The sequence below is a fragment of the Harpegnathos saltator genome, unplaced genomic scaffold (genome assembly GCF_003227715.2).
Source record: "Harpegnathos saltator strain DR-91 unplaced genomic scaffold, Hsal_v8.6 scaffold328, whole genome shotgun sequence".
In the NCBI taxonomy this organism is placed as follows: domain Eukaryota; kingdom Metazoa; phylum Arthropoda; class Insecta; order Hymenoptera; family Formicidae; genus Harpegnathos; species Harpegnathos saltator.
Genome location: NW_020230126.1, coordinates 114,017 through 141,130, shown reverse-complemented (window position 1 = coordinate 141,130; position 27,114 = coordinate 114,017). Strand labels below are relative to the sequence as shown.

The following is a 27,114-nucleotide window of genomic DNA, read 5'->3' as shown; positions in this document are numbered from 1 at the left end:
GTCTTGTTTGTATCTGTGGAGAAGAGTTTGCTAAGTAATCATCGTTCGTCCCAACGATTGCTGCATTTTACCACGGAGAAAGAAGAAGGCTTCCCGCCATTTGTGCGAGAAACAAGAAAGTAAGTCAGACGGGGCGAGGGAAGAAGAGGGGAAGTTTGAATTACCTTTTGAATTTCGTGATTTTACTAATTGGAGTCTCCGTTGCGCGTTTCCGCGTGTCGTGAATGCTGCACATCAAAGAATCTCGTCAGATGCATTATTACAAATATATGAAGATAATTTTTCACACAAGAAGAAAATTAATTTTACGTTGTACCAAATTGAAGATAGATACGGAGAGATGCAATTTTATAGTATAAAATTGCAACGGAGTTTTGTGACCGATTTTGGGACATATCGATATAGTTTGCCTCGATTCCCGAATCGAACGCGCTACCTACATTTCAGGAGAAACGGAATCTGTCGTTACAAAATTTACCATCTATTTTCCTCAGCGAGATACACCGCCGGAAAAAACGTGGCAAAATCAAAAGAAAAAAGTTCATACAAAAAAGCTCGTGACGTTCTACTTGCACGGTTCGCATATCTCGTGAGTGTTGCATCAAAGAACATCATTAAACACGATACCGCGGGAAATCCGAAATATTTTTTTCACACAAAGAGCAGATTAATTTGGCATCGTGTAAAATTGAAGAGAGCCGTACGACGAACGGAACACCGTTCCCAGCGTCGTTTCCTTCTGAGAGACGACGACACGGCGCGCAGTTAATGGCCGTACGATGTAACAATAAGGTTTATCGCGGAATTGCGCGCGGGTAGACGTTTGAGAGGGGGAATGAAGAGGGATGCGGTATTTTGGCGTTCCCGAACATCCGTGCCATCGCCGCCGCGCCGCATTCAACCGCGCAATTCTAGACGGACGCGATGCCAGCGCGCTCTCGAAATAGCGATAAACATTCCGTAATTTAATTAGTAATTACGCTGCGCTCGTTGCAACGCGCGCGGTACGGCGCGGCGCGATGCGGTGGGGTAGCACGATTATCGTACGTGGTGTACTCCGGCTGGATAAACCGCGCTACGTGGCTACCGTTGATTGATCGTGTTATAGCGGGCCAGATTACAGAACACGTTATACCGCGGCCACGCGAGTTTGACATCGATAAAATCCTCTGGCACACGTAACGCGAATCCGCCGCCCGTTACACCTCGGTAACCGGAGGTATCCCGTAGGAAAAAAAAACGAGAGGAGCTTTCGGACTTGCCGGGTGCGTGGGAGATGGGACCTCCAAATTGCGTCACTCGCTACGCGGCAATGATGCATCTTTTCTTTTTATTCCACTTATTGTTGGGTGACACTTCGCCATTTTTCATGATTATATCGGGGCTGCGATGTCGATTCGGTGAAACGGGGTACAATCGGAAAAGCCGCTTCTTTCTTATTTTTATTATAATTTGTGCATCTCTTGACCTTCTATTTCCGGGCGATTAAAGTCGCGACGATATTCGCGTAATTGACCCCTTAATCTACAATATCGAGTAAGTAAGAAACTCGTGGTAAGAAATTCGAGCCGAAAACAAGAAACACGAGCCTGACTCGTGGTACTTCGATCGGACCAAACGTAAACAACACGAGCCTGGCTCGTGGTACTTCGTTCGGAACGTTGCGCCGAAATATACATATCATAAGCGCATACGATTTGCACAAGTTCGAGCACAGCTCGGGTGAACAGCTAAATGGCTCGACGCGTGACCGGCTTTCTTGTTGATTGTTGTGGCCTGCGCCATCAGGACTTAGTGCGTAGGACAAGGGGTTAAGTCTGATGTTATATATACAATTCGTCTAATATCATTTAATATTATGTAATATATAGTGTATGTATATCAAGTCGGTATTACCTAATTAAATATTTCTTTTCGCTGTCTGGAGATATATTCAACCATAATAAGAAAGATTGGCCAGTACGAGATGTTCGTCAGAGAGAATACTAGGCACGATAATTAAAAATCTAACAGCTGCTTACATTTTATTCGCTCGAATTCGTTGGTCCATCTTGGAGAAAGAAATGCACCTTTTGGATATCTCGCGTTCTCATCGGAACTATCCAGTCTCATCGCGACCGCGATATATGTATTTCCCGCCATGACCAGGCTTCAAAACAAATTGACCGGCGACAAATTGACGACGACGACGACGACCATCGGCTATATTCCGTATACCGTCGGCAAAGGCTGAGGGTTACTATCGATGAGGCAAGTGCGGAAATTGAGGGGTCCCATAAAAAGTTACGCGTCGTCGTCACCTTGTCCGCGCCGTGTACGCTCCACCTCCGTAAACCACCCTTCGTAAACTCCGTCCTTCGCTTTTTCAATTTCTCGCCTCCTCGCATCGACTACATCTCCCCCCCCCCTCTCCCAACCATTTCTGTCGCATAAAACGTTTTTACGCGCGCCTACTTAACTTTCCTTTTAAGGCAGTCGCGGGGAAAGGAACAAGGTGTCAACCTCTCGTCGTTCCGACACGTATTTACTTCTGGCTCACTTCGTATAACGAACGTTAACATTAACGTGATTCATCACGCGGAGCACTCGATTCCTTCCTTCTCGCGATACGAATCGAAGCGAATAAAGAAAGTTCCGCGATTATGCAGGTCTCGTAATTCGGGTTACTTTCCGCTCCCGAAGCTCGACCTCTGGCCAAGCACGCGACCCTACTCACCTCCCTGCTTCGATTTCCGTCGAATTTACCGTAAATCTCACGTGCCGTAAATCTTCACGCAGGTTCAGGCTCCGGCTCGGGCAGCAGCGGCTGCGCCTCCAGCACCCTCGGCACCTTGCCACTGAACCGCTGCTACTCGTCCTTGCCGAGGGGTGCCTTGACCGCCTACGGCAGTCTCACGCGCCCTGCCACCCTGCCGCGCCTTCCTCTGGGACTGGGCTTAGGCCCAGCGCCCAACACGGGCAACGGGCCGTTGCCGCAGAACGAACGAGACCGCGACAGCAACAGCAGCAGCAAAAGGAACAGCGACAGCGTGCTGTGCCATCGGCTGCCCCTGCTGCATCCCTTGCCAACCTGCGACGTCGCCAGCCACCAAGGCACCGGCTTCCACGAGATATTCAACGCCATCAGGTGAGCTTGATCGTCTCTTACAAGTAAAGGTACCCAACTGTCACTCACCGATTTTGATGAAACTTTGCCCACTTATAGAGCTATGGAAAATAATCGACACGTATTTCTTTTATCTGCGGAGAAGCAGTTTTAAGGGTGGAAACTACTCCTTATTTATACAGAGTGTTTTCGCGTTAGAAGTGCTATCTTGTTGTTTATTCGAAAGGCTGTAAGGTTTCATGGGATTTTTGGGGTCGCTAAATTCGAATCTGACGTGAAAATTCAAAAATACAAAATGGCGGATCAAATATGGCGTCTATGTCTCGTGAGTGAGACCATTTTTTCCATGTAAATTAAAATGATGTCAACGAAAATTACGATTTTTTTACATATATAGGGGAAATTACATTGTTTTCACTATTTTTAGTATTACTGTTCGTCATTTGTCTTTATGCGTGCATACCATATGAAATGTCTTCAGGCAACTTATATGAAATTTGCTGTTATTTCACCTAACATTAAATGAATCTATTGAGAATAAATGTTCCATATATCATTCCATCCATATATCATTTCAGTATTTCATTATTCATTGAGCGACCTCGAAAACCTAAAAAAATCGTAATTTTCGTCAAGTAAGTGTCGTCTCTCTTTTATTCGATCGCCTTTAAGGTAAATGTCCCAGTAACCGGACACTTACGCGTAGGTTGTCACAAAAAATACAATATATGATATTAAGAATAGTTTTGATATAAATATTTGCATTTATTCAAAAACTTAAGATTCCCTCAAGTAGAGAAAAATGATTTAAACCAATGTATATTCTGTTATTAATGAAATATTTATACAAGTGACGAAGTGCATTAATGTACCAATGACCGAATAGTTGAAGTAGGTTATGGTCCAATGTTCGGATATAATTTGTCTCAGTGTCTGACCGCAATTAGAAAATTAGTATATGTTAACGGGAAATAATATAAATACAGATACTATCTCTTAATGAATTTCTTAATTGATTGACTATTATTTTGCTAAACCATAGGTGCATACTTATTTAATTAATTTTTATTTTAATATAAAAGCAAATTATTTTTAATTAATCTTATTAAAATTAATTTTAATTTAATTTAATTTTAATTAAAGTTTAATTAATTTTATTTAAATTATTTTAAATTAATATAAAAGCATCAAATTTTTTTCCAATTAATTGTCAAATATTGGAGTTTTTTTACAATAATTATTACTTTCACTTATTATTATTAAAATAAATAATAAATATCTTTTTTCAAAGTAGTCGGTAGAGATGTGCGAATCAAGAATTTTTGTGTCGAATCGAATCGAATCGAATCTCATTTTTTAAATTTGAATTCGAATCGAATCGAATGAAATCGAATCGAATCATTAAAAAATTTAACATGACTATTAAACTACAAATAATGATGGAAGATTTTAATATGAAAGGGAATATTGATATTGTAATATCATCTTAAAGTAAAATATATATTTAAATATTTAAAGTAATTTATAATTATATTATTAATTATAAGTTAAGTAAATTACAAGTTAAAGGTTCAAACATAGGGGCTTAGATGGCCCGTTTTGTAGCTGATGCGCGCAAACGCTAATGTATTTGATTCGTATTCGAATCTTCGCGATTCGAAATTTCCGAATTTTTCGGATTCGAATCGAATCGAATTACATTAGATTCGATTTGACACGATTCGAATTCGAATAGCTCGCACATTTCTAGTGTAGGTCGGATACTGGGACGTTTATCTTACCGTGTTCTTTGCACGACGTCGGAAGCATCACGAGCGTCGCCACGGCCCCGAAACAGGGATTGGATATTAATTTATTCTCTCGAGCACGCGTGCGCGAGCTATTAATAATACTTAAGAGGATGCGCGCATCGCGGTGATTTATATCCCTCGTCATAATCCCCGGAGCGTCGCGTGCTGCGCCGACGTCCGACAACGGCGGCGGGGTAGTCGATCCGCTCCTCGCGGGGCAGATGCGATCCGCGAGTCGCGGCTGCGCCCGGCAGTACCCCAAAGATCCCGAAAAGATTCCTTAAGACCACGACGGGAATAAAAGTTCCGCCGCCACCTGCCCCGGCTATTCCTCTTCCCTTCCGTACCGAGCCGGCACGAGGCGCCGTTGATTCCACGATTCGCCGAATAATAACTCACTCGTCGCTCCCCCTCGCTCGATTACTCGGCCCCGCTTAAGAATAACGTGGGTCGACGTGGGATAATGCTCGGTCAGAGTGATTATCGGAGTTATCAGGAAATTCACTTTACTCGTCTTGTAAAATTCTTATGACGATTTTATTATATTTCGTAATACGGAGATGGACTGCCAGCGAAGTTCATCTTTCCAGAGTATTTTTATTATTTACAGCATTCAGTTGCTGAAGTATAAGTAGCGCTAGACGGAAGGATAATTAAGACAGAACGTTGATATGTTGCTCGGTTACATAATTTCCTTCTTCTCGAACTTTGTGTGATTTGAACGATCGAACTATCAAATACATCGCGTTTCTAGTTACCTGTTCAAAATTGCTGAAAACGGCACGTACAATTCATTCACGTTTGTAGTGATTTTTGTTGTGGAATTTTCTCGGTATGGTACACGCTGTCGGTTCGCGGTAACGCGGTGGAAAAAACGAAGGAAAAAGCAAACTAAATTAAACAGCCAATTAAAGCGCGATGATTTCGCGTGAAACCGCAGGCCGCAGCGGCCGTATCGTCATGTTCTGCGGCCGAGGTAGGGAGAAAGAGATCAATGAAACGCGCGGATACCTGAGTGACGTTTATCGACAACACTTTTCATCTTTTTCACGGAAAAAAAAAAAGAAAGAACCGCGCGACAATGTCGATTAATCGATCTTGTTAGCCGCTCACCTCGTCCCGCCGTCTCAACGCACGATGTATAAACGCGCCGTTTGCGCGAGGATTTCCCATATTTTTGTATCAGGATATACGCGCGTCCGTAACGACGAAAAGGATCGTCCGTCGTAATCACTTCTCATCAAGCCGAAATAACGACGAGCCCCGAAACGTACAGCGATGCCTCTCGGAAAGACTTCAGTCTCGATCCGACGATCGCAATCGCGTTGCCTCGTTTCTCGTGTTCCCCTCCGACACGCGAGATTTCGCGAATCCTCCCTTTCGTTCGTCATCCCCTCGCGAAACTTTCATTCCGGATCATTCGGCATAACGCGCGTTCCACGCGTCCGCCGAACGTTTCACTCGCACTTGAGGATCAGCCGGGAATCTTCGTGAGAAATTGCGCCACTGCGAGTGTCGTGTCGCAATCAGAGACGGAATTTAGACGAGGATGAAGTTGGGAAGGGAAACACTCTGAGAAACTCGTTCATTTCTTTCTTGACTGCAGTCTGTGGAATCCTCCCGTTCCTAAGGACATGACGAACCCGTCTAAAAATTTCGCCCTATTATTATTATTAATGAGGTATGGAAATTTCTGTAAATGAGGATTCTGTAAATTTTTACAAGTATGCGAGGAGAATGTCTCTTTTTCTTTTCATATAAATTTTCAATTTATCTTGCCAGAGGACAGGGGAGCAAGTCTTGCAATAGACTTTGCTGCTGCTAAAATATAAATTTACACGTGCGACGCGTCAGGATAATCAATTACAAAGACAAAATGTCGATATATTTCTCGGTTACGAGGTCCTATGGTAATAGGCTCGGTATAAAATTCTCCCCGTGTATCGCCCCATACTTCTTCCACAAGCGAGCGGATCTTCCTTCGTTCTCGTCTTGTTTCGGCCTCCGGGGAGGATACAGCGAGTCAAGCCCCGGGCGATCCATCGCCGTGCCGAAAATTTCGCTTTAAACAACGACACCGCGCTTTTCCCCGTCCCTTTTCCGTGAGGTGTATCACCGGTCATGGATAAATATCAGTGCCGCGGCATAAGTATTAGCAAGCTCGCGCGAGGCTTCCTCGACAGCTTATTCGCGAATGAACAAACGAACGAAGACACATCGCTTCGTGAAGCGAGAACGACGTGGTATTTCGCCGACTCGCCGACGAAGTTCATCCGGCTAACGCGAGTTCGCGAATTCTCGGGCCGCCCACGGCGGCGGCGGCGGCGGCGATTTTTCATCGTTTCAAGTTTCGCCGACATTTTTCATCGTCGGGCGATCTTCTCCCTCTTCTCTCTCGGCGTTCCCGACGAGCTTCCTAAATCACACATGCGACGCTGCTTGTGATAAGAGACAAGGCTCTCGGAATTAAAGAAAGATAGAGGCAAAGAGACACGCTCTTAAGATAAAAAGAGTTCCACCGCAACACTTCGCCCACACTGGTAACGGTAGTTCACAGTGGATTATATAAATCTGATCCCTCGACAAATTTTGTATGAACTATTCTCAAATCTTGATTTTTGATTGTATCAAGCAATCGGGCAATTTATGTGTAAGGAAAACTCTGAGCGCTTTTCTCACGTATTTTAAATAGATGACTGGGAGAGCCATTCTCCGTTCTCAGTTCAATCGCGATTAATTATCAATAGGAAAGTGGGATATAGTTTCGGTAATTGTTGAGAGAAATCCAATCCGAGAAGGAAAAATCTATCAGAGCGAACGCAAGATGAGAAGAGATTGAGCAAATAAATTAATTACTAATACGCTGATACATCGCTCATATATTAATTAATTCGCTTCTCCTTTGCGCGATTTTCACTCAACAATAACCTTCGCGGGCTTTTTCCTTCTGAACTTTGACAAAGGTGCCCTCAGAGAAGGTATGATTCACTGAAAAGTCTAGAAATCGGCGGATTCGAAGCAGAAAAGAAGCGATACTTAAAATTTGGAGAACCGGCGCGACGAGTGGTCGGAGAGAATAAGCTCGAGCATGCGCGCGTGAGAGAGATCGTCTAATAAAAAAAGGTCGACCCTTCACAGCGCCGTCCCGTCCGATTTCCGCTTCAATGCGTCTAATAGGGAGAAGTTATGGAGGCTTTTCGCGCGAGACGTGGACTTTTCTATCCGAATTAGCGCCATTATCTTCGCGGGGCAGGAGGGAGACGCGCGTCGAGGAAAGATTTCAATTTTCCGCTCGAAATTGAAAAGACGACTGCGACTCTCCCGAGAAGCCGGTCGAGCGCGTTTTATTAGCGTTTCTCGGGACCGAAGCGGATTTACCGCCGTCCCGCTCTCTCGCGACACTCTCTCCGATAATCCGATGGCAGTCGTGGATAAATACAGGCGCGGTATAAATAGCGATAGTTACATCTCGAAGAACGACCGTGGCTCTCGCGACATCAACACGATTATTACGGCCGTGCCGAGGTGAGAGTGCCGAGAGTGCCTCTCGAGTCGCGCGGATGAGAATTCCGAGACAGCAGCTTTGATTCTAAATGTGCCGGAATGTAAGGCAGGAGTCTTTTCGTTCATTCGATCGCGTCGTCATTGTCTACGGAGGTCTCGCGTCGCGCCTTGGAAAAGTGAAATCGAATAAGAAGGCTCCTCTGAGCGGTCTTTTAAAGATCCCGATATATTTCACCTGTATGTGCCCCGAGATTTTTTATATATTTTAGATTATATCGAGATAGCGATTGGCACCTATTGAAGTGCGTAAAAAAATTCTCGTGCCTTTTCGCAGATACACCAGGGTGCGGAAATTATTATCGATTCTTCTCAGTGTTCTGCGTACGAAAACACTAAAGTCAGCTCGTGAAATACTTTACGAGCGATCTCATGTCTCACGACGGAGAAGTATCGGAATGAAATATAAAATATCTCAGGAAATATTCACTTCTCAAAAACTTAATTTTTTTCCATCATTCTACGAGCAGAATGAACTGATCAGTTCGTGGTCCCACAAAACACCACATGATCCCACCTGCAAAAATTTAAATCGAGTCTGAAATAACACTGAAAAAACACTCCATAGCACTCGTAATAAAATCCACCTTCGGCTCCTCTTCGGCGAAATCCGACAACTTTTGCCTGAAAAATCTTCCCGATTAATTCCTCCCGAGGTACTTTAATTCAAAATCATCATTTGTTTAAAATGGATTATACTCCAGCACATTTGTGCGTGACGCTTGACGAGAACTCGACGAGGAGTCGGACGGATCAGGATTCCTCGGGCAAACGGAGCACTTCTGTCGCATGTAAGGATCTCCGCGGGGTCGACGACGAAGTCGAAAGCGGGGAGGTATTCCGCGCCGGTAACGCGGTTAAGTATCCGGTATTTTTCTTTCGCGGGATGTACCTATACTCGCGCTACCCTCCGGCCTGCCCTCGAGAAGGTACGAGGGATCCAAATGCGATTTTCGAGAACTTGCTGACCTGTGATCGAACGCGCCGTTTCCCCGACCGAAGTACGATAATGATCTCAATATAAATGGTTATGCGACTTGAATTACGCTTGAAATCACGAGCCGGTGGAACGAGCGTCACGTCGCACCTCTCCGTTGAATCGGAGCGTCGGCGGAGCAAACGAAGATAATTCCCCGGGTGAATTCCTCCGCGGGGATATGAATGTGAGATTGAGCGGAGCTGAACATTCGCGATGAAAGTCTCGTGCATCTTTCTTACACCACGCGCCACGCAACGCGGTAACAGCTTCGTCAAATTCCCACGAGCACTTTCGTCAACGGTGCACACGCTTATCAACGTGAAGGCGTGAAAGGAACCGGGAGTTAGCTCCAAAAGTACAACGCGCTTTTGCAGCATCAACTCGGCCTCACCATGATGACGACGGCGACGACCGCGAGAGCTCGAGAGCTCGTGGTGCCGAGGATTGCGTCGTGTTATATCCCGTTCGCAAATAAATATTTCGCGATTGTCGCGGGATATTTGCTCCGGCCGCGATGAGGCGAGCGGAGAGTGTATCGCGCTCTTTATAAGAGCGTAACGTCGAGTAACTTCGAATACGACGCGCAATAAACGGCGACGCGATAAAACCGGGGGCGAGGAGTTAACTCCGGTAAAAATGCGCTCGCGTTCTATTTCCTTTAGACCACGCTATTCTCTCCCTCCCCCCCTCTCTCTCTCTCTCTCTCTCTCTCTCTCTCTCTCTCTCTCTCTCTCACTGGCGTTTGCTCTCTTGACTTCCGCCGCCGCCGCCGTTGGCGTTTTCCGCGAGCAGTAGCGCACCGTCGGCGAAATCCCCGCCAGTAAAACTGTCGAAACTTAAGCGCCATCCGCGCGCAATACCGCTGCGGCCGTTTGACTTACGATCGCGACTCTATTGCATCCTGGAGCTTACCCGCGCGATTCCAGATCGCGGTAAACGCTTTGCAAAAATCGTGTCGCGGCACGTTCCCGTAATCCCGGCCGTATTTTTACATAGGCTGCTTTCGGCCTCGTCCGCGACGGATCTTGAGGAACTGCCAGGCCGTCGAAACGGACATTTTCTACCGAGTAAGATTTTACCCTCAAAGCCTTTCTCAAGGAGTGACGTCGGGCTCCGGATTGAATGAGTCGAGATGGCCCATTTGGCTTTGTTCTTCCACGCGCGAATGATTTTTTTTTTTTTCATGGAAGTAAAGATTAGCTTTTTTTGAGTCGAGTTCCAGAGAGATGCAAATTCGGAGATCGGAAAATAATTCGAGATTGAAAATCTCTTGCACTTCCGCGGACGCTTCAGGAAGGGCAAAAGTCGAAAGTGGGAAAATGTTCTCACCGACGACCTACACGATTCTCGAAAGTCCGTCGGAACGAAGCCGAGAAGCACCTCGTATATTGTAAAATTGATTTTTTCACTGCGATGTTCAGCGAACGCGTCGAAAGTGAAAGAAGGAAAAAGGAGCCGTAGCGCAACTGCAGATTGAAGTTTCGATTCATATCGAGTACACCCGAGGAAGAATTCCAACGCAATTTGAAAGAAGCTGCGGCATCTCTCTGTCCGGAGAGTCGAGAGGGAGGCGAAATAATACAAGCCGAGGGAAAGGGAGTGAATCCCCGTGTATTTGTATGAATCGCCTCTGCTGAAGCAGCGTATCTAAATAAGTAATAACGCGAATGCCGGTCGAGAATGTTCGGCCGCGGCTGAAGCCGCGGAAAATTAAACGAGAGCAAAAGAGACGCATTGTGCGCTCTTTCGTGGCGCGCAGCGAGCCGACATGCACCGCCATTTGTTCTTTCCCACTCGCGTCCTGAAGCTCTCGCACGACGAAGGGTCGAAAAATCGCCGGACCGATCGCGCACGATTTAAATAAAAAATAAACCGCCTCATCCGCTCGGCTCCATCGTCTTCTGGACATCGATACGCCGTACTCGCAACACTCGCAATGCGCATTGCAGTGACATCACAATATGTACGAGTTTCCGAATTTCCGCGCTTATTTATGTGCACCGTGCGAAACGCAACAAGGACTCACCCTTATTTTGCAGCAGAAATCTCCCGGAATTGGTGAATTCTTCATTCCTCAACTCGCCGTGAAAAACCGCCTCTTTTCCCATCACTTCCCGTCGGCACGGTGTCGGTGTGTTTTTTCACAATTTTGCAAATAATAAAGTGGAACACCGACACGACGCGCGAACAAAAGGCTGCCAGATATTCAATCGGCGAACGAAAGCAAGGAATGCTGTCGCATGAAGAACTGAACGCAGGAAGTTTCTTGCGTAAATAAAACTTGGAAAATCGGAAAACACGAGACTGAATTTAATTAATTAAGAAAATTAAGTTGAACCAAGTTAAATTAAACTCGAAACTAAATTGAAATTCATCCTGATGCGCGTTCCAGCGTATATAATTTTAAAATTAAATTGTAAGTTCATCCTTGACGTATAATATCGCGTACGACAATCATTTCGGTTTGGTAACTTGGATTCTTTAAAACACTTAACAATTAACAAAAATATTATATAAATATAAATTATATCTCCCTATCATCGTCTCTCGCGGAATAAAGAAAATCAAAACAACAGCCACGCACCAAAAATGCATTTAACATTTCTCCCTTTGCATATTCAGCATCTTGCGCTGGAAGTAACTCGCTAATTACAAATACTCGCTAATTACAAATCCGTCTCCAAGGGCGGACGGCAGATCGATTAAACCCCAGTTAACTCCACGCCGCTTTGCGAGCGTTCCCGGCGACTCGTGACGCTCCACGCTGAAAAGCGCAGGCCGGTGACTCAACGGTCGATCGTCAACCGATTCGAGAAGAAGAAATACACACGCGAGCGCTTGAATTCGAGGCGCAGCGGCATCACGATCGTAAGAAATTCCGCTGGTGGTATCCTCGTCGAAATCCGGCTTTATTACGCGAACCCGACGGAGCCCGTCGCGACCGTTCTCGACGGGAACGTTTATTTTTGTTGGGAATTCGCGGCACGGCGCGCGCGTACGTTCTCGCCCAGGCATATATTTTTGTTCCCATAGAGATACGTCGAGTGCCCCGCGACTTCCCCCTCCCCTCTCTCTCTCTCTCTCTCTCTCTCTCTCTCTCTCTCTCTCTCTCTCTCTCTCTCTCGCTCGTTCTCTTTCCTCTATCCCAGGCGAGCGGAGCGAATTTACCGTGGCGCGGATACCGTTAAAGGCAACGCCATTAGACGTACGTACGTACGTAGGTAGGTAGGTACAAGCGTAGCGCTGCGGCGGCAATATAGCCGAGAGTAAATATGGACCAAAGTAGATACCATTAAATCCAGACGCGATACAACGCCGGCGATACTCGCCGGCCCCGCCAGACAATCGTCCGTCTTAAATTGCCGCCATTAAACGCACGTACGCGCGCGTAAATCCCTCGGCCGTGTCGGCCGCAATTCGATTATTTGCCCCTGTAATTCGGCGCACCGCTGTCTTACGCCCTGCATGCGCCGCCGCCGCCGCATTGCTCCCCCCCCCCCCGCGTACCGCGTCGGCGTGTTTGTTCATTACGTTCGTAGCGCTAGTGACGTTGATCGATCCTGCTGCGCGAGATTACGCGAGCTGTTTGAGAAACGTGAGTCCGCGCGCGTTACGGGATAATCGAGCGGTGTATTTTCGTTGAGTCGAGACGTCGAAGGGAAATCCAGCCGCGGCGTGACACGGTCGCGAAAAAGCCGCGGAGATTGTGGCCGGGATTGCGACGGGGAGGGGGTGAGGGGGAGAGAAGCGTGGAAATCGGCGTGACGAGTTCGCTCCGCTCGGCGAAGTGAGGAGAGACCGGCGCGCGCGCGACGGACGCTCGGGGAATATTATGCTGTAATTTCGGCGAGTGTCGTTTGAAGCGCCTCTTGATTTTTGCCCGAGGAATTACGTGCCGGGGGCTAATTGAATGTAGCGGCTTGCTCTCTCCAGATTTCTCTCGCTGCGAAATGATCTCTAGAGATGAACGAGAATTCACTCGAAGCGACGCGGATAATTCGCCGCTATTGATTCGCCGAATGCTTCAAATGCCCTTCAATTTCGAGCGAAAATACTCGCTTCGCACTCGATCCGCAGCGAGAAATCCGCGGGACTCCGGCCGGCACTCCAGCTCGCGAGTGAAATTTCGAATAAATGTTTCGGTCGATTAGAGATTCCAATGAGACGCATCGCCGGAATGCAGAATCCAGATTCGCTCTTCGATCGTGAGTGAAAACTCTCCCAAACGGAGAGTTTGCTCGAGAAAATTTCGCGAATACTCCGTGCACATCTCTCTACGTATCGCGGGCGTAAAAACAAAAGTGATACATCGAAAATATCGCCAAGTTACACGCGCGAACCACGCCGGCGCGCTTCGCGAATATCGACACGATATACGACGTCGAGATAAAAGCCGCTCCGAGTTTAGCCGGAAAAACTCGCGTTCTCGCGCAAAAAGAGCATTAAAACTTTTTCGCGACTCGGCGTATGCCCGTGAGCTTCGTCTCGTCGTCGTAGATGGCCTTTCTCCCTTTATAAGATTGATGAACGGAGATGAGAATCGAGACAGAGATGCCCGTTAGGCGTTCGTGTTTGCCCTCCTCCGCCTTCTCTCTCTCTCTCTCTCTCTCTCTCTCTCTCTCTCTCTCTCGCTCGCTCGCTCTTTCCCTCTTTGTCTGTCTCGTAGTTAACAGCAAAGTCTTGTCCGCGATGCGAGAGTCCGCCATCAATCTCAAATGATTATCGCTTCATCAGCCGATTCGATTAAATCTTTTTCTGCCCGCTTCTCCCCGTCCGGCAGCGTTTATTCTTCTCGCCGAAATCGAAATCGAATCAAACGGTCGTATGACGCCATTCCTCACGCATTCCGCTTACTGCGGGAAAAGCGGTCTCCGCGACTCCCGATGGGATTAAAAATGATACAAATATACAGAATGGCGCTCCGCGTCGATCGATCCTTGGAATTTAGCAGGAAAGCAGTGGAAATGGCTCGGCGATTAATAATTCTTACGATATATATATATATATATATATATATCAGTGACTCCAGAGTCTTTCGCGGCGGCCGAAAGATTTCTTTCTCGCGATATGCGCTTCTTGTCCTCCTGCAATATCTGGAAGTTTTTATCCAAGATACATGTCGTCTCACTAGACGCTAGAGAGAGTCCACAATGGCTCCGCTCTTCGCCCTGCACATCGCGACGCAGCCCAACTGAACGAACGTCTTTTTATTCGCGTGTTTCAGAGAGCCAAACTGCAAGCTGAGGTCTCTGAACGTGTCCAAGTGTCTTCTAGGCGGCTTGGACGCCGGCTGCTTAGGTGAGACCATCAGGAGAGCCCGCAATTTGGACGCGCTGAGGGCCGCTGGAGCGTCCAGGCCGGCCGACGTGATGCCTCTTGTGCTGGCTTTGACGGAAGCGCCGTGTCTCCAGCTGCTGGACCTGTCTAGTCCTCGACTGGCCCTGGACGATCACCTCTCAAGGCTGCTGTGCCACGCTCTCGCCAGGAACACGACCCTCAAGCTGCTCAGTCTAGAGGGATGGACCTTCCGGATAGAGGTGAGTGAGTTTCCGGCAGATTCAATGGAGCGTTGCTCATCGTCTTGCTATTCATGAATGATCGTGAAGGTGTGGGATAGTAGATTGAAAGTACGTGTGCAGAGAGAATATCATAACTCTTTTACTTGAAGTCTCTTTGGTTTCATCATGTCTTTTTAATAATTTCCCTTAGCAGGAATGGGCTGTAATTAGAGTTTGTTTCTAACTAAGGAACATGATAAATTTTTAGTGAATGGATTATTACAACAATGAGCATTTGATGAAACAGATTTTTTATCTTTGTGTTTTAACAGTTTGAATAATTCCCAAAATATAAATAGCACATATGAAACGAAAGACAATAAAGATGAAGGCAGAAAGTTGATATGTTTCTCGGCTATAAAATTCCACAGTAGCTTTTACTATAAATTCTCTCCGTACAGAATATATATATCTTACGCGAGTCTTGTGAGACTATACCGTGGAGCGATGAGAGTCCTGTCAGCTTTAATTCTTCGGGTATCCGAAGCCCGCGGCTCTCGGATGCGAAGCTTCGTATGGGTTTCGCCAAAATAGCTCAATACACCGGTAAAGTTAACGAGAGCTGTAATCCGGCGACTTTTGCGACTTATTCGTCGCACTTAATTCACACATCGACGCCAAGTCGCGAGAAAATAACGTCGTCCGGTGGACGGCGACTCACCTCGCGCGAAAAAGTCTCGTACCTAGAGGGGCTCCACCGCGATTAAGATCCGTTCAAAAAGCGCGAATTCCCCATCAATGCGACCGTCCGCTCCACCCCGTTTTCCTCGCGGAGAAAAATTCCAGTTCCCCGAGAGCCGATATCGCAGCTGCTCTGCCGAGGACAAGCATCGCGTACATAAAGCAGGCGACCGGACATTCAGCTTCCTCGTAATGTCATTTATTTTCGCGCGAGCGAAATAACGGAGCAATGCGCGAGGACAGCATCGCGGGGACGAAGAGGGGAGAGGAAAGATGAAAGAGGACGGGAGGACGGGAGAAAGGGAAAGAGAAGTGGAGCCAAAGATACGAAGGAAGAGCGTACGCTCGCGGGATGGGAATAAGGAGAAAAGAACCAGAAGAAGCGGGAATTATTTCGCTCTTCCGTGCGAGCGTGCAGTTCCGAAAAGTGCGCCGCGGTAATTCCTCGCACTCGCGGCGGAGCTTAACAATAGCGCGAGACCGCATGTAGCTAGAGAACTGAATCCTCAACTAACGGCGTGATAACAATGCCTGAAAAGTTCGCGTTCGTGCCATTGGCGACCACTCTTGTGACCCTCGTAACCCCCCTCGCGAGACAGGTCGCGCAACAAACGCGCGATTCTGCCGCACAGAAAGTTAATCCCGCAGGGGAGGAATATGTCGTGTAACGCGCTTCATTTTCGTCGACGTCTCATCGATAGGCTGGTTGGCTGGCCGATCGGCCAGCCAGCTCGCAGGTCATGGAACCGCATTCCCGTTTCATTATACACTGCCTGGCTACACGTTCGACTGGCTCTACGAATCTACGAAATCGACCACCCTCGACGGCCAACGGCCAAGTGTCGATTAAAATTAATATCGGCACGACGCTAATTAATTAACATCAATTAGCCCGTCGGCACGTCCGTGCGTCGTGCTCGTCGTCGCGCGACGCGAAACTGCGCGATATTTAAATGAACGCATGTCGCGCGTGGCCCATCAATACTCCTCGACGCTACTATCGAGCGCTGTCCCCCCGGCCCTGCGATGATGTATAACGTCGCTCGCGATACATGATCGAGAGGCTTATTGCAATTTCCAACGTTATCGAGTCCTGCCAGTCCCCCGTTTTCTCATGTTCCTCCTAAACACGAGTGGATTCCGACCGGAATGCCTAAATTTCTTTTCAAACTGATTATCCAGCTTTCCACAATACTTCGAGTTTGATTCTTATCCTAAACATGAATGATGATGATGAAAATCTCGTTTTTATATCAGCTGATAAACTCAATAGAATAGAAGATAAAAATAAAATATAAAAAATATTTAAAACGCTATATCTGCATTCTTGCTTGAAAAGTGTAAGTACTACCTCAAAGTGTTTCGTTCTGTTCGATCCGACTGTAAAATGAAAACTTGAGAAATCTTTGGAAAACCTTAAGAAGAGTGCAAAGGTGTTTCCATATTGTTGCCATTTTGAGATTCCGAATCACAAACAATCTGTGTTTAGGATAAAAATCGGATTAATCCGATATAAATTACTTAAATTTCACAGTCAGCAGAATCTACCAATTTCTCAGCGAACCAATATGGATCTCTCAATTAGATATTTTCCCGGGATATTTTCCGCATGATTCGATCGCACATCAAACGAACGTGGGAGTGCTCGAACCTCCATAAAAAATAAAAAAATCAAGTCTTTCTCCTTTATAGTGCTACGACTGTAAGTATTTCCGTGTCACGCGCGGAATCTATAAAGCGATGGAGCGCGGATGGCTTCGCTCGCATCGCAGGAGGAAGAGTAGGAGGAAAATGCAATATCGTCTCGATACAAAGCTCTCCAGTTAGACTCGCGAGTCAATATTGTTTCCATTTCGTTAAGCTTTGAGACGTCGGAAAGAGCGTCGGACTGTTGAGAGGTCGGGAGCAGGAGGAGGGAGGGAAGAAGTCGGCACCGCGTGCTATGCGTTCGGAGTCTGCGAGGTTGCACCCTCGGGATGCGTTCGCGAGCTTTCGAAGAAGAGAAAGTTATCGAACGTTTCGAGAGATCGACGAAAGGCAGCGACGGAGAAGGCGGTCTTTGGTCTGCCAACAGTAACTTCGTAGCCCGTAAAAGGAGTCGATCGGAACTTCGCGGTTTTCCATCGAGTGTCCGTACCCGCTACATCCGACCTGTCTACTGCGTCTGTTCGCCTGGCCGCCCGCCCGGCCGGGAAATTGCCGGATAAAACATTCTTGTAACTTTTAACCGCGCGATCTAACTTTTTTAATCACTGACATGACGTCGAAACGACGTAGCGTATCACGATCGCGGGACGATCGCGAGCGGGGAATGCTCGTTACGGTTGGACATCTTGTTGCGGGATATTCGGATTTTGCAAAACGACTCGTGTAATTACAAGCGATGAATATTAATGGAAGACGATTTGCTTTACGAACCATTCCGGGCGATGTCAAAGCGAGGAAAGCGTCGAGAAATTCGAAATGACGACTTTAGAAAATTGTAAACGTTGAGATAAGTTTTACGACTCACACAGATGTGTCATTTTGTGTCAATCTCAGAATTCCAGAACGTAATGTAATTAAAAAGAGAGGACGTAGAACGAATGAATAAATATTCCCCCGTCTCCCGATAAAGGAACCCGTCATCTGCATAATTTGCAGAGCAAGTCATCTACCTTTCGCGAACGGATTAAACGCACTATTTGTTAACAATGTTTCGCCGGCGCGTACACTGCAAACCCTAGTGTGTTATTTTGACACGTATAAGCTGAAGTTTTCTTCACGCGTTTCTTGTCGTCTGAAATCACGTCATTTGATGCATTTCGATATCACTTAATGCATTTAAACGCGTTAAACGACGTGATTTAAAACGACAAGATACACGTAAAGAAAGCTTCAGCTTATACGCGTCAAAATAACACACTCGGGTTTGCAGTCGGGTATTCGTCGCTATTTATTTAGCCGGCAAATGTAGCTTGTGCGCTCCCGGCCGTGAGCTTCCGGTCGCAATTAAAGACTTTCAAAGTATGCTAACGAGCGCGACCGTTTCCGCCGTGGCGCAACAGCCCTGTGCGTTTAATCGCGACATTTAATCGTATTCATAACGACCTCTGAAACCTCGCTCTCTCCAGTCTCCGCTTCGGACTACCGAGCGACGAATATTGGTTTTGTGTTGCTCTCTCAATCTCAATTTAAGACGCGTTACGTTTACACACACCGGGCGAAACATAAAACGACTTCCCTTCGTTCATTGTACCGAGATAACGCGTGTTGAAATTTCGTCCCTGCTTTAACTCCGCAATTTCACCCTACTTGAACGAAAACAGATTGAGATACGACACGACACATATCATCTCCCTTCTATATAATTCTGTGCAACAAATTGAAATTTTAAATCGCACTTTAACACACGCGTTGGGAATGTAAAACTAACGCTTCGCGAGCCCAATCTAAGAATATCCATTGATATTTAATACAGACTAATTTCCACCTCAACTCAGACACAAAAATCAAAGTCTTTCTCATTCACACAATTATGCTGACCGATCTTTATTACCCAGATGGATGATTTCACGTCCACCGGGAGCGCGCTGATTTCCCCTTTACAACGGTCTTTGTCGCAAGTCGCTACGACATCTGAGGACGAAGTTGTCGACGTTCGCATCGATCCGGCGCTCTCGATCGGCCCGTCTCGGCCCGGCCGCGGCCGACCCAGCGCGGCGCTGCCTCGCCGTGGGGTAGGTCACGCACACGGTCACGCGACACGTGGTGGGAAACAATAGCATTCCGGGCAACCGCCGACGCGCGTCGTACGTGACGGCACGCAGCCCTCGCGCGGCCTTGCCCCCACTCCGCGGTGCGAGGGAGCACGTGCTCGGCCGAGTCGCTGCCAGACGACAAGCCGCAGCGCGCAGGCGCGAGAACAAGTGCCAGCGCTCGTCGTAGCACCTCGCCTCGGCACTCGCGGCACTCGATTATTAAATGGCTGTCCTCGCTCTAACGCGGCGAATAAGAAGCAGTTTATCGACATACGCGTCTTACGCCGTTATTTTGCTGACGATTTGGAAGATTCGAGCGTCGTGACCGACGAAACACGGAAAACATTATCGATCAATGTTTCGTTACATCGAAAAATCCGCCATACCTACGTAGAATAATCCACGAGATCGCGAAGGCGATCTCGTTATTTATTTGATGACGACTCACATTGTAGGATCTATAAAAGATCTCTCACTTGCCACAGGATGAGAGTAAATTGTAATTTAGTATTTGCAAGACATTTTTTTCGCAGTTTCCGTCTTGATGACGGCGGGCGCAATTCGACGTGATCAAGTGGCGACTAAGACGGAAATCGTCGTGAATCGTTCAAGAAATTAAATGACTTTTAAAAAGCGATTATCGTCGCCTCGTCAAAAAACGATGCTACCTTGACGATGACATCCTCGACAGGAGAGTGCGACAATGCGAGAACGAGCACGACTAAACTCGAGCTATGAAGCAGCCTCCTCGACCACGGCTACTCGACTAAAGATAAGTCCAGCTCTCGGGCTGGTTTATTTCCTCCGGAGTCGTCGGCAATGAGCCATTATCTCGCCAAGATACGAGAGAGAAAGAGAGAGAGAGAGAGAGAGAGAGAGAGAGAGAGAGACCGACAGGGAAGACTTGCCTGCCCGCAAACGTCTGAAATTAGGCTCGGTGAAGAATGACGCGGCCGCGGATAATCCCGCAACAGTCGCACGACCGAGTTGCTCGCGAGTGGATAATTAATTATCGACAATTCCGGCGAGCGCGCGAAGAAAGAATGTTGGCGGCGGTGGCGGTGGTGTGACAGGGTCTCTCTCCAGGGTGGCTCGAGTATTGTTTAGACGCTCACTAATTACGGAACAGTCAGCTCAAGAGAGCTCGGCGCCCCACTGTGAGCGGAAACGACGGGGGTTGGTCAGGGATGCCTTCAATTTATTTTGCTCTTACGGCGGCTTGCCCGGACCCCATTGTCTTAGCTCGTTTATTAACGGCGACACCACACCGTGGGTGGATCTCTCCCGCGAGGCGGGGTTAAAGGCGCATTTTTAACGCCGGACTACCGCGGCTAGCACGGCGTCGCTGTACTCCACTGCGGAGTCTCGGCCAGCCGCGGGTAGATTAAGAGTTTGAGTCCTTTGTGCTTCTCGGAGTTTTCGTTCTGAGAAGTTTGCGTTAAGTTTAACGCTAAAACTACCAACGATCGACGCGACTTGTCTCTATCGGTTGTTTTCCACTAGTTGATAACTTTATTGTTAATAAGGTTTATTTGGATGTCGGATGTCAAATCTGGTAGATGCAAATAATGCTTTTCAATATTTTGACCTTTGACAAGCGGTTTCAACAGGAGAAAGTTGCAAAATTGTGTCATGGGAAATTAGAAAGTCGACGAAAAAATGAAAATATTTTTACGATAAGTAGACTGTGACAAAAATGCCCCGAAAGCGCTCTATTAAACAACATTGAGGTCGATCGATCAAAATATTTTTTTTATGCCATATTGCATCTCGAAGGATGTGCCGATATTTAAAGGGTTAAGGACTCTATCCACTTCTTCTCACCACTCAATTTGAATTTCATGTTCTTTTCTTACACGGAATATCCATTACTCGTGACCGCGTAATTTTAACGACAGCATCCTCCGAGCAATTTCGGGCGGACTTTCCTGTCGCAGATAATAATACGACGAGGGGAACCGCCATTGATTGCAATTTTCGGTATTACGTATCTTAGCGACCAAACAAATTGACATTCTGTCGAGCAGGGTTAAAACGGTTTAAAATTAAATAAGGAAAATATGAATATTTTATTTCCTCGTTCCGGAATTTAACGCACGAGAAATCGTCGCTTTCGATCGCTTTCAAATTCGAGAAATGAATGAACATACATTCGACGCTTTCGCGTAGGAAAGAAAATGGATTCTTCGATTTATCGTCCAACTATTAGAACTGAATTCTCGCGAACGACTGAACGACGCTCCACGCATAACCGAATGCACCGATTCTTTATGGAACATCTAAATCTGGCAGTATGACAGTACATACACGACGCGGATCCACCGCGTTCAGATTATTCAAATCCAAGGGCGCAAATGCAAAGGAGCAAACCTCTCGCGAGCGAGAGATCCCTTTGAATCCTCGGAAATGCTTCCGCGATAACTTATTATATCCAGTCGACGGGCGCAATTTTTTCACTTCCGCGAGTTCGATAACGGTTGAGATCGTCGCATAGAGAACGTTGAGCTTTCTCTGTTGACGCACAATCTTCAGTGAAATTGCCGATCAATCGCGGCTTTTCGCCCCTCACTTTCGCTCGAGCAGGCAGGTTATAGAAGATCAGCTTCAAGATTTACGAATAATTAACTGGCTTATAGAATTAAAAAAGAAAATAAATAAAGTTACTCGAAGTAGGCTTGATAGCGAAACGGCCTCGATTTGAGAGAAAGAGAAAAAGAGGGTGGGAGGGGAGAGAGGGAGAAAGGTGGACAATAGCCTGCTCTCTAAATGTCTTGACGTGTGTATGAGACAAATATTTTTTTCTTTTCTTTGCCTGTTCGCCCCTTTTTCCTTTTTTTTTCTCTTTTCTAAAGAATACCGTCGATCTGTTGTTGTGTATACCTTTGAAGAAAAGAATATAATTGTAATAAAAATATTGCATTGATTCTTGTTTTTAATACCTAACCATTCATATCGTACGAGGTGTGAGTGCATATGAAAAATCCGAAATGGGCGTTCGGAGTGTTGAAAAACAATAACGATCGCCGCGAGATCGATGGTGGGGAAAGCGCTGTGTTTACGTTTGGAAGATAGAGACGCGGGTCATAAAAACGATGTCGCGATAGAGGTAGGCAGTTAGTCGTTGTTGGACGCCCGAGGTAGACGTGCCATCGCCATTCGTGTAGAAAATTGGTGAGTGTTAATCGAATTACTATTTTCTAATATTTTACGGGTGACCGGGGTCGTGCCCCCGTATTGTTACCTTACACAATTAGTTGATTTCTCTTAATTCCGAATCCCGGTGTCGTCGTGCGTTTCCCCTTCGACACCGGTCCGATTCAGATGTTTTCTTGATCGCTAGACTGGGGTCGCCGTGCGTTTTCCTGGGGGGCCCGGTACGACCTAAGTGGTCTGAGCCAGCAGCTGAGAGAGACATCTCGTGCGCTTTCCCTTGATGTCCATTGTACCTCTTGGTGCTGGATGATGAGCTTTAGGCTGGCATACGTTGGTGATTTCCTCGTGCGTTGGAGATCTCCGACTATCCACCAGCGGTTCGAGTGTGCGCATACCCGCATTCGAACCGCCGTTTTTGATCAATTATCGCGTGAGGTAATTGCGCGAAAGTCTGACTCGAAGGTGTTCTAGCACACCTCGGTGCATCTCCGTATTCCGCTCGACCTTCACCGACGGGCGTCTGAATTCTATTATCGTTACGCTATCTATTGTTTTTTTGTGCTTACTACCTCGAGCTGCTCGTCTATTCATTCGGCTCTGTGCATAAAGTAAATAAACAAAAGAAGAAAGGTCATATCTATAGGGACTCGTTCCCTATGTTGTTTATACATCCTATACGTTACTCTTACATGTGAGATCTCGCTTAGATTAAAACGACGTGGTCGTTACTTCGCTGTTCGGGCGATATTTTAGCCCGAGAAATTTGGCGAGTATGTAGCGCTATATCCTTGAGATTCTCTATTGATCGCTCAAGCGCGACAGAATTTGCAAGGTTAATGCAGGACCGGAATTCCCGCTGGAGCTGCTCGAAGCCTCCGCCACGTTCCATTATAATTTTTACGTCGGACGCACAGTTAGTGTCTCGTCGCAGTACGGTTCTCGCGCTGCTGCTGGCGACCCAATTGTTGTTGTCTTCGCACGCGCGCGCGGCTGTTTTGCAGCGCGAAATAAGTCCGGATTTTAATAAGAGCCACCTCCAGTGCTTTCCAGTTATACACGCCGGTTCTTATCCCTCGGATCGTCGCTTCCCGGGATTAGACGTTATTCAAGCGCGCCGTTTCACTCTGTCATAACGTATTACTCGCATTGTTCATAGCACTTCATTAGTTCGCTACTTTGCTCCCACGACCCGATTCTTGCCGTTTCCTCCCGCCCCTTCTCGCGCACTGTCGCTCGCTCGATGGGGTGGGGTGGAAACTTTAACGAGAATCGTGTCGCGCTTTTTGTCATTTCCCTTCTTCCTCGCCGACTGCAGCTTTGTTACGTTTAATCTGAGAACTAGTGAGACCAAGGGAAAAGGCGTGAGAGAGAGAGAGAGAGAGAGAGAGAGAGAGAGAGAGAGAGAAGGAGCGAATTTAAAATCACGTTGGGATGAAAATAGAAGGAGGCACGACGGGATGTCGACGTGGAGAGATAGCGAAAGATCGTCGCGTATCTCCGCAAACTAGTTTCCCCTTCGTCGCGCAGGAAAAGCGCACGCGGTAAACGGACAATAAATCACGAACGATAAGTTAGAAGTGGTCGCAGGGAACGTAACTCGCGCGTGAAGGCTCAAAAACGTAACATAAAAATGCGAGCTGCAAATTACTAAACCGAGTGGCGGAAAGTACGATCGACTTTGGGATTAAAGCGGAAGTTCGGCGACACTTGCAACTCGACGAGCGTTATTTTGTAAAAGCGACTATATTTTTCCGCAGCGCCTGTCTCGGACGCTTTTAGAGTTCTTCAAACTTTCGCGTCTTTAATTCTTTCGGGTTGTTAGGTTTTATGACTCCCGGGACGCGAGGCAAGAGAGAAAGCTTGTTTGATAAAGCACTCGACGTTTTTCGCTTCATGATTCCCGTGACGGCTTATCGTCTAATCGGACGATGCATGAGATCGTTGAGTGAAAAAGTGACGAATTTGAAAAAAAAAAGTGAGATTTTGTGATGACTTTGGGAGAGAGTAGAATGGTTTCCGAAGATATTTTGAATATTGAAAACGATAATGAAAATCAATAATTATTCTCGCGAGATTTTAACCTTTCTTAATCAGAGTAATCATATTTATTTGTTATTTATGCGAAGGGGAATAATCTTAGATGATCTTTTTGTGTAATTTTATCACATTGAATTTATTTCACAAAATTTGCAATTTAATCTAAGAGAAAAAAGGACGAATTGGGAGAAACAGTGTAGTGCCATAAAAAAGATAAAAGAAATTGTTCAGTCATATCGTCAGGACCATCGAAATTATGCCAAAAAAGAAAGGAAGCAAAAAGAGAAAGAGAAAACAAATGAAGATGACAAAAGGAAGAAACGACGTCGATGCAACGATGAGAAAATCTGGTGTGCCGTTTTCGCGCATCTCGTGTACAACAAAGGCTCGTTTCGCGGTTCTCAGCAAGTGCGATCGATCAGGAATATGTTTTGGCGGACGCGTTTACGCGTTCGAAAAAATCGCAGACCGTGTAAGAACCACGTGAGGGAACAGCTGACGCGTGATTATCGTAAACCGGCGGACCATCGTAGCACGCCTTATCTTTCTCGATTTCTTTCTCCCGATTTTCAGCTGGCAGCTTATCTCTTTTTCTGCCTCTTCTCATCAAATAGGATTTCACTGTTCGAACAGATTTATTTTTGGTAATGCAGCGCGCGTGCGGTTTACCCTCTTTTTTACCGCTGCGCTGAAATGGCGAAGGAATGCGAAATCGTTGGTGGAAAAGAGATCAACAGTCAAAGTCGAAAAAGAGACAGAGAGCAGGGAAAAAAGTGAATGAACATTCGTGCCTTTATCTATCCCATCGTCGTCCCGAGAAAACGTGCGTGTCATAATAAAATGTTCGAGTTAAATGAAGTCTAAATGCAAAGAGGATACGTTATATTTTTCAATTTTTATATACAATATTATGCAAGATTTTCTAGTAACACAAAACGAGACTGTCAGTTTTTATAGTAATATTCTGTTCTACGTACAAATCTATAGTAATTTTTATTGTGAAAAGAATTTTCTACTATTCTATAATATTATTCCCTGTTAATCTTTGTTAATTCTACAATGGCAGTTTGGGGTCTGAAGCTGTTTTGCATTGTGCTTGCCGTACACAACAGCAGACATGTAAAGAAATATAAATCATTGATAACACGTTCGCACGTTCCGTGGGCTTCGGAGGATAGCGCATAAAAATCGAATATTGTCCAATTTGCAAGTAAATAAAAAAGAATTTCACATCTCGTTTTCCGCGTTATCGAAGTTTTAATTACAGAGCCAGCGCGCCGGCAGAGCGAATTCATAACAAGCACAAATGGACCTTCAATTTAATTCGACGAAATTAACACTCACAGCTTTTCCGTTACTACGCGTTTCCGGTAACTAAACATTTCTCGTCTCACATCCATTTTTCGCGAGAAACTCGCCGAAACGCAAACAGCATGCCATTAACTCCTCGGCGTTGATCATCGCGAAATTAAATACTAAACGATCGGACACGACATCGCGGATAAGGGTCAGGCTTCCGGATCGAACCGGATTCCGGCTTGGCGTTCGAATTAATGCGTCATATTGATCAAAAATATGAATCCCCGGCCGGAGATAAAAGGGGTAGCAATGTCGAGGTGCGAGCGGATGTAGGAACGGTGGAACGTCACGAGTGCCGATGCTCGGACGGGGTGAAACATGACGATGAATGAAGTGTCGTGCCGGCGACAAATGGGATTCGGCGATATCGAAACGACGTGCCGGTTGAAGCGATGTATAGCCATTTCGCGAGGTACTCTCCAGACGTATACATAAATAAAAGAGGAGTCAGCCTCGAGTTGCTCGTGTCTCTGTAAGCGCGCGCGTCCGACAAACATAGAAATCACCGTCGACAACGATTAACACATCGACCACGCTACGTCACCCGCGACGAGTGACGCGTGAATTTCCGCAAAGACCTCGTCACTCGTTTATGGCCGGCGGTTCTACTCGCCTGATGAGGAACGATCTTACCGAGTATTTCGCAAAACAGCGAGCGGAGGACAATCGATAACGCAAGACTCCGTGTGAAAAATCTCGTGAACCCCAAGTGGGATCCGGTTAAAAAGGTCGAGCAAAATCAGGTCAGAGAAGTGTTTCAAGCGTTCCCACGTGAATTCCCCAATCAGAAACCATAATTTTTTGGGGGGAAATCGCGGACTGCATCCCGATTAGGAGGACCCAAGAAATGTTCTATATGGACCGTTGAGTTCGATCGCGAGGAAGGACGATCCTCGGGGAACCCACTCTATTTCTCCCTCCTCTGCCGAACGTCGCGATATTCGACACGGGGTGAGAGCGGATAATGACCTGCGGAATAATACGGCGTTTAGTCAATGGGTTTCCGTTGTGAAGAACCCACCTTGTAGATTACGCATCGCCGGCGCGGTGTCATCGATTTCCGATTTTCTCTCTCGCTCTCTGTCTCCTCCTTCCTCTGCCTCCTCCCCCCTTCTCTCTCTCTCTCTCTCTCTCTCTCTCTCTCTCTCTC

At 46.5% G+C, this 27,114-nt stretch overlaps 1 protein-coding gene across 7 annotated transcripts in view; it reads left to right on the top strand.

Moving 5' to 3' along the window:
• The window catches only part of LOC105185347 (uncharacterized), a 270,171-nt gene that overhangs the window by 219,891 nt on the left and 23,166 nt on the right, over positions 1-27,114 (top strand). For all 7 annotated transcript variants that reach the window (XM_025300080.1, XM_025300079.1, XM_025300081.1 and 4 more), the window contains 2 exons: positions 2,779-3,127; positions 14,661-14,973. In XM_025300080.1, coding sequence (XP_025155865.1) covers positions 2,779-3,127; positions 14,661-14,973 — 662 coding nt within the window. The remainder of the gene's footprint in view (positions 1-2,778; positions 3,128-14,660; positions 14,974-27,114) is intronic.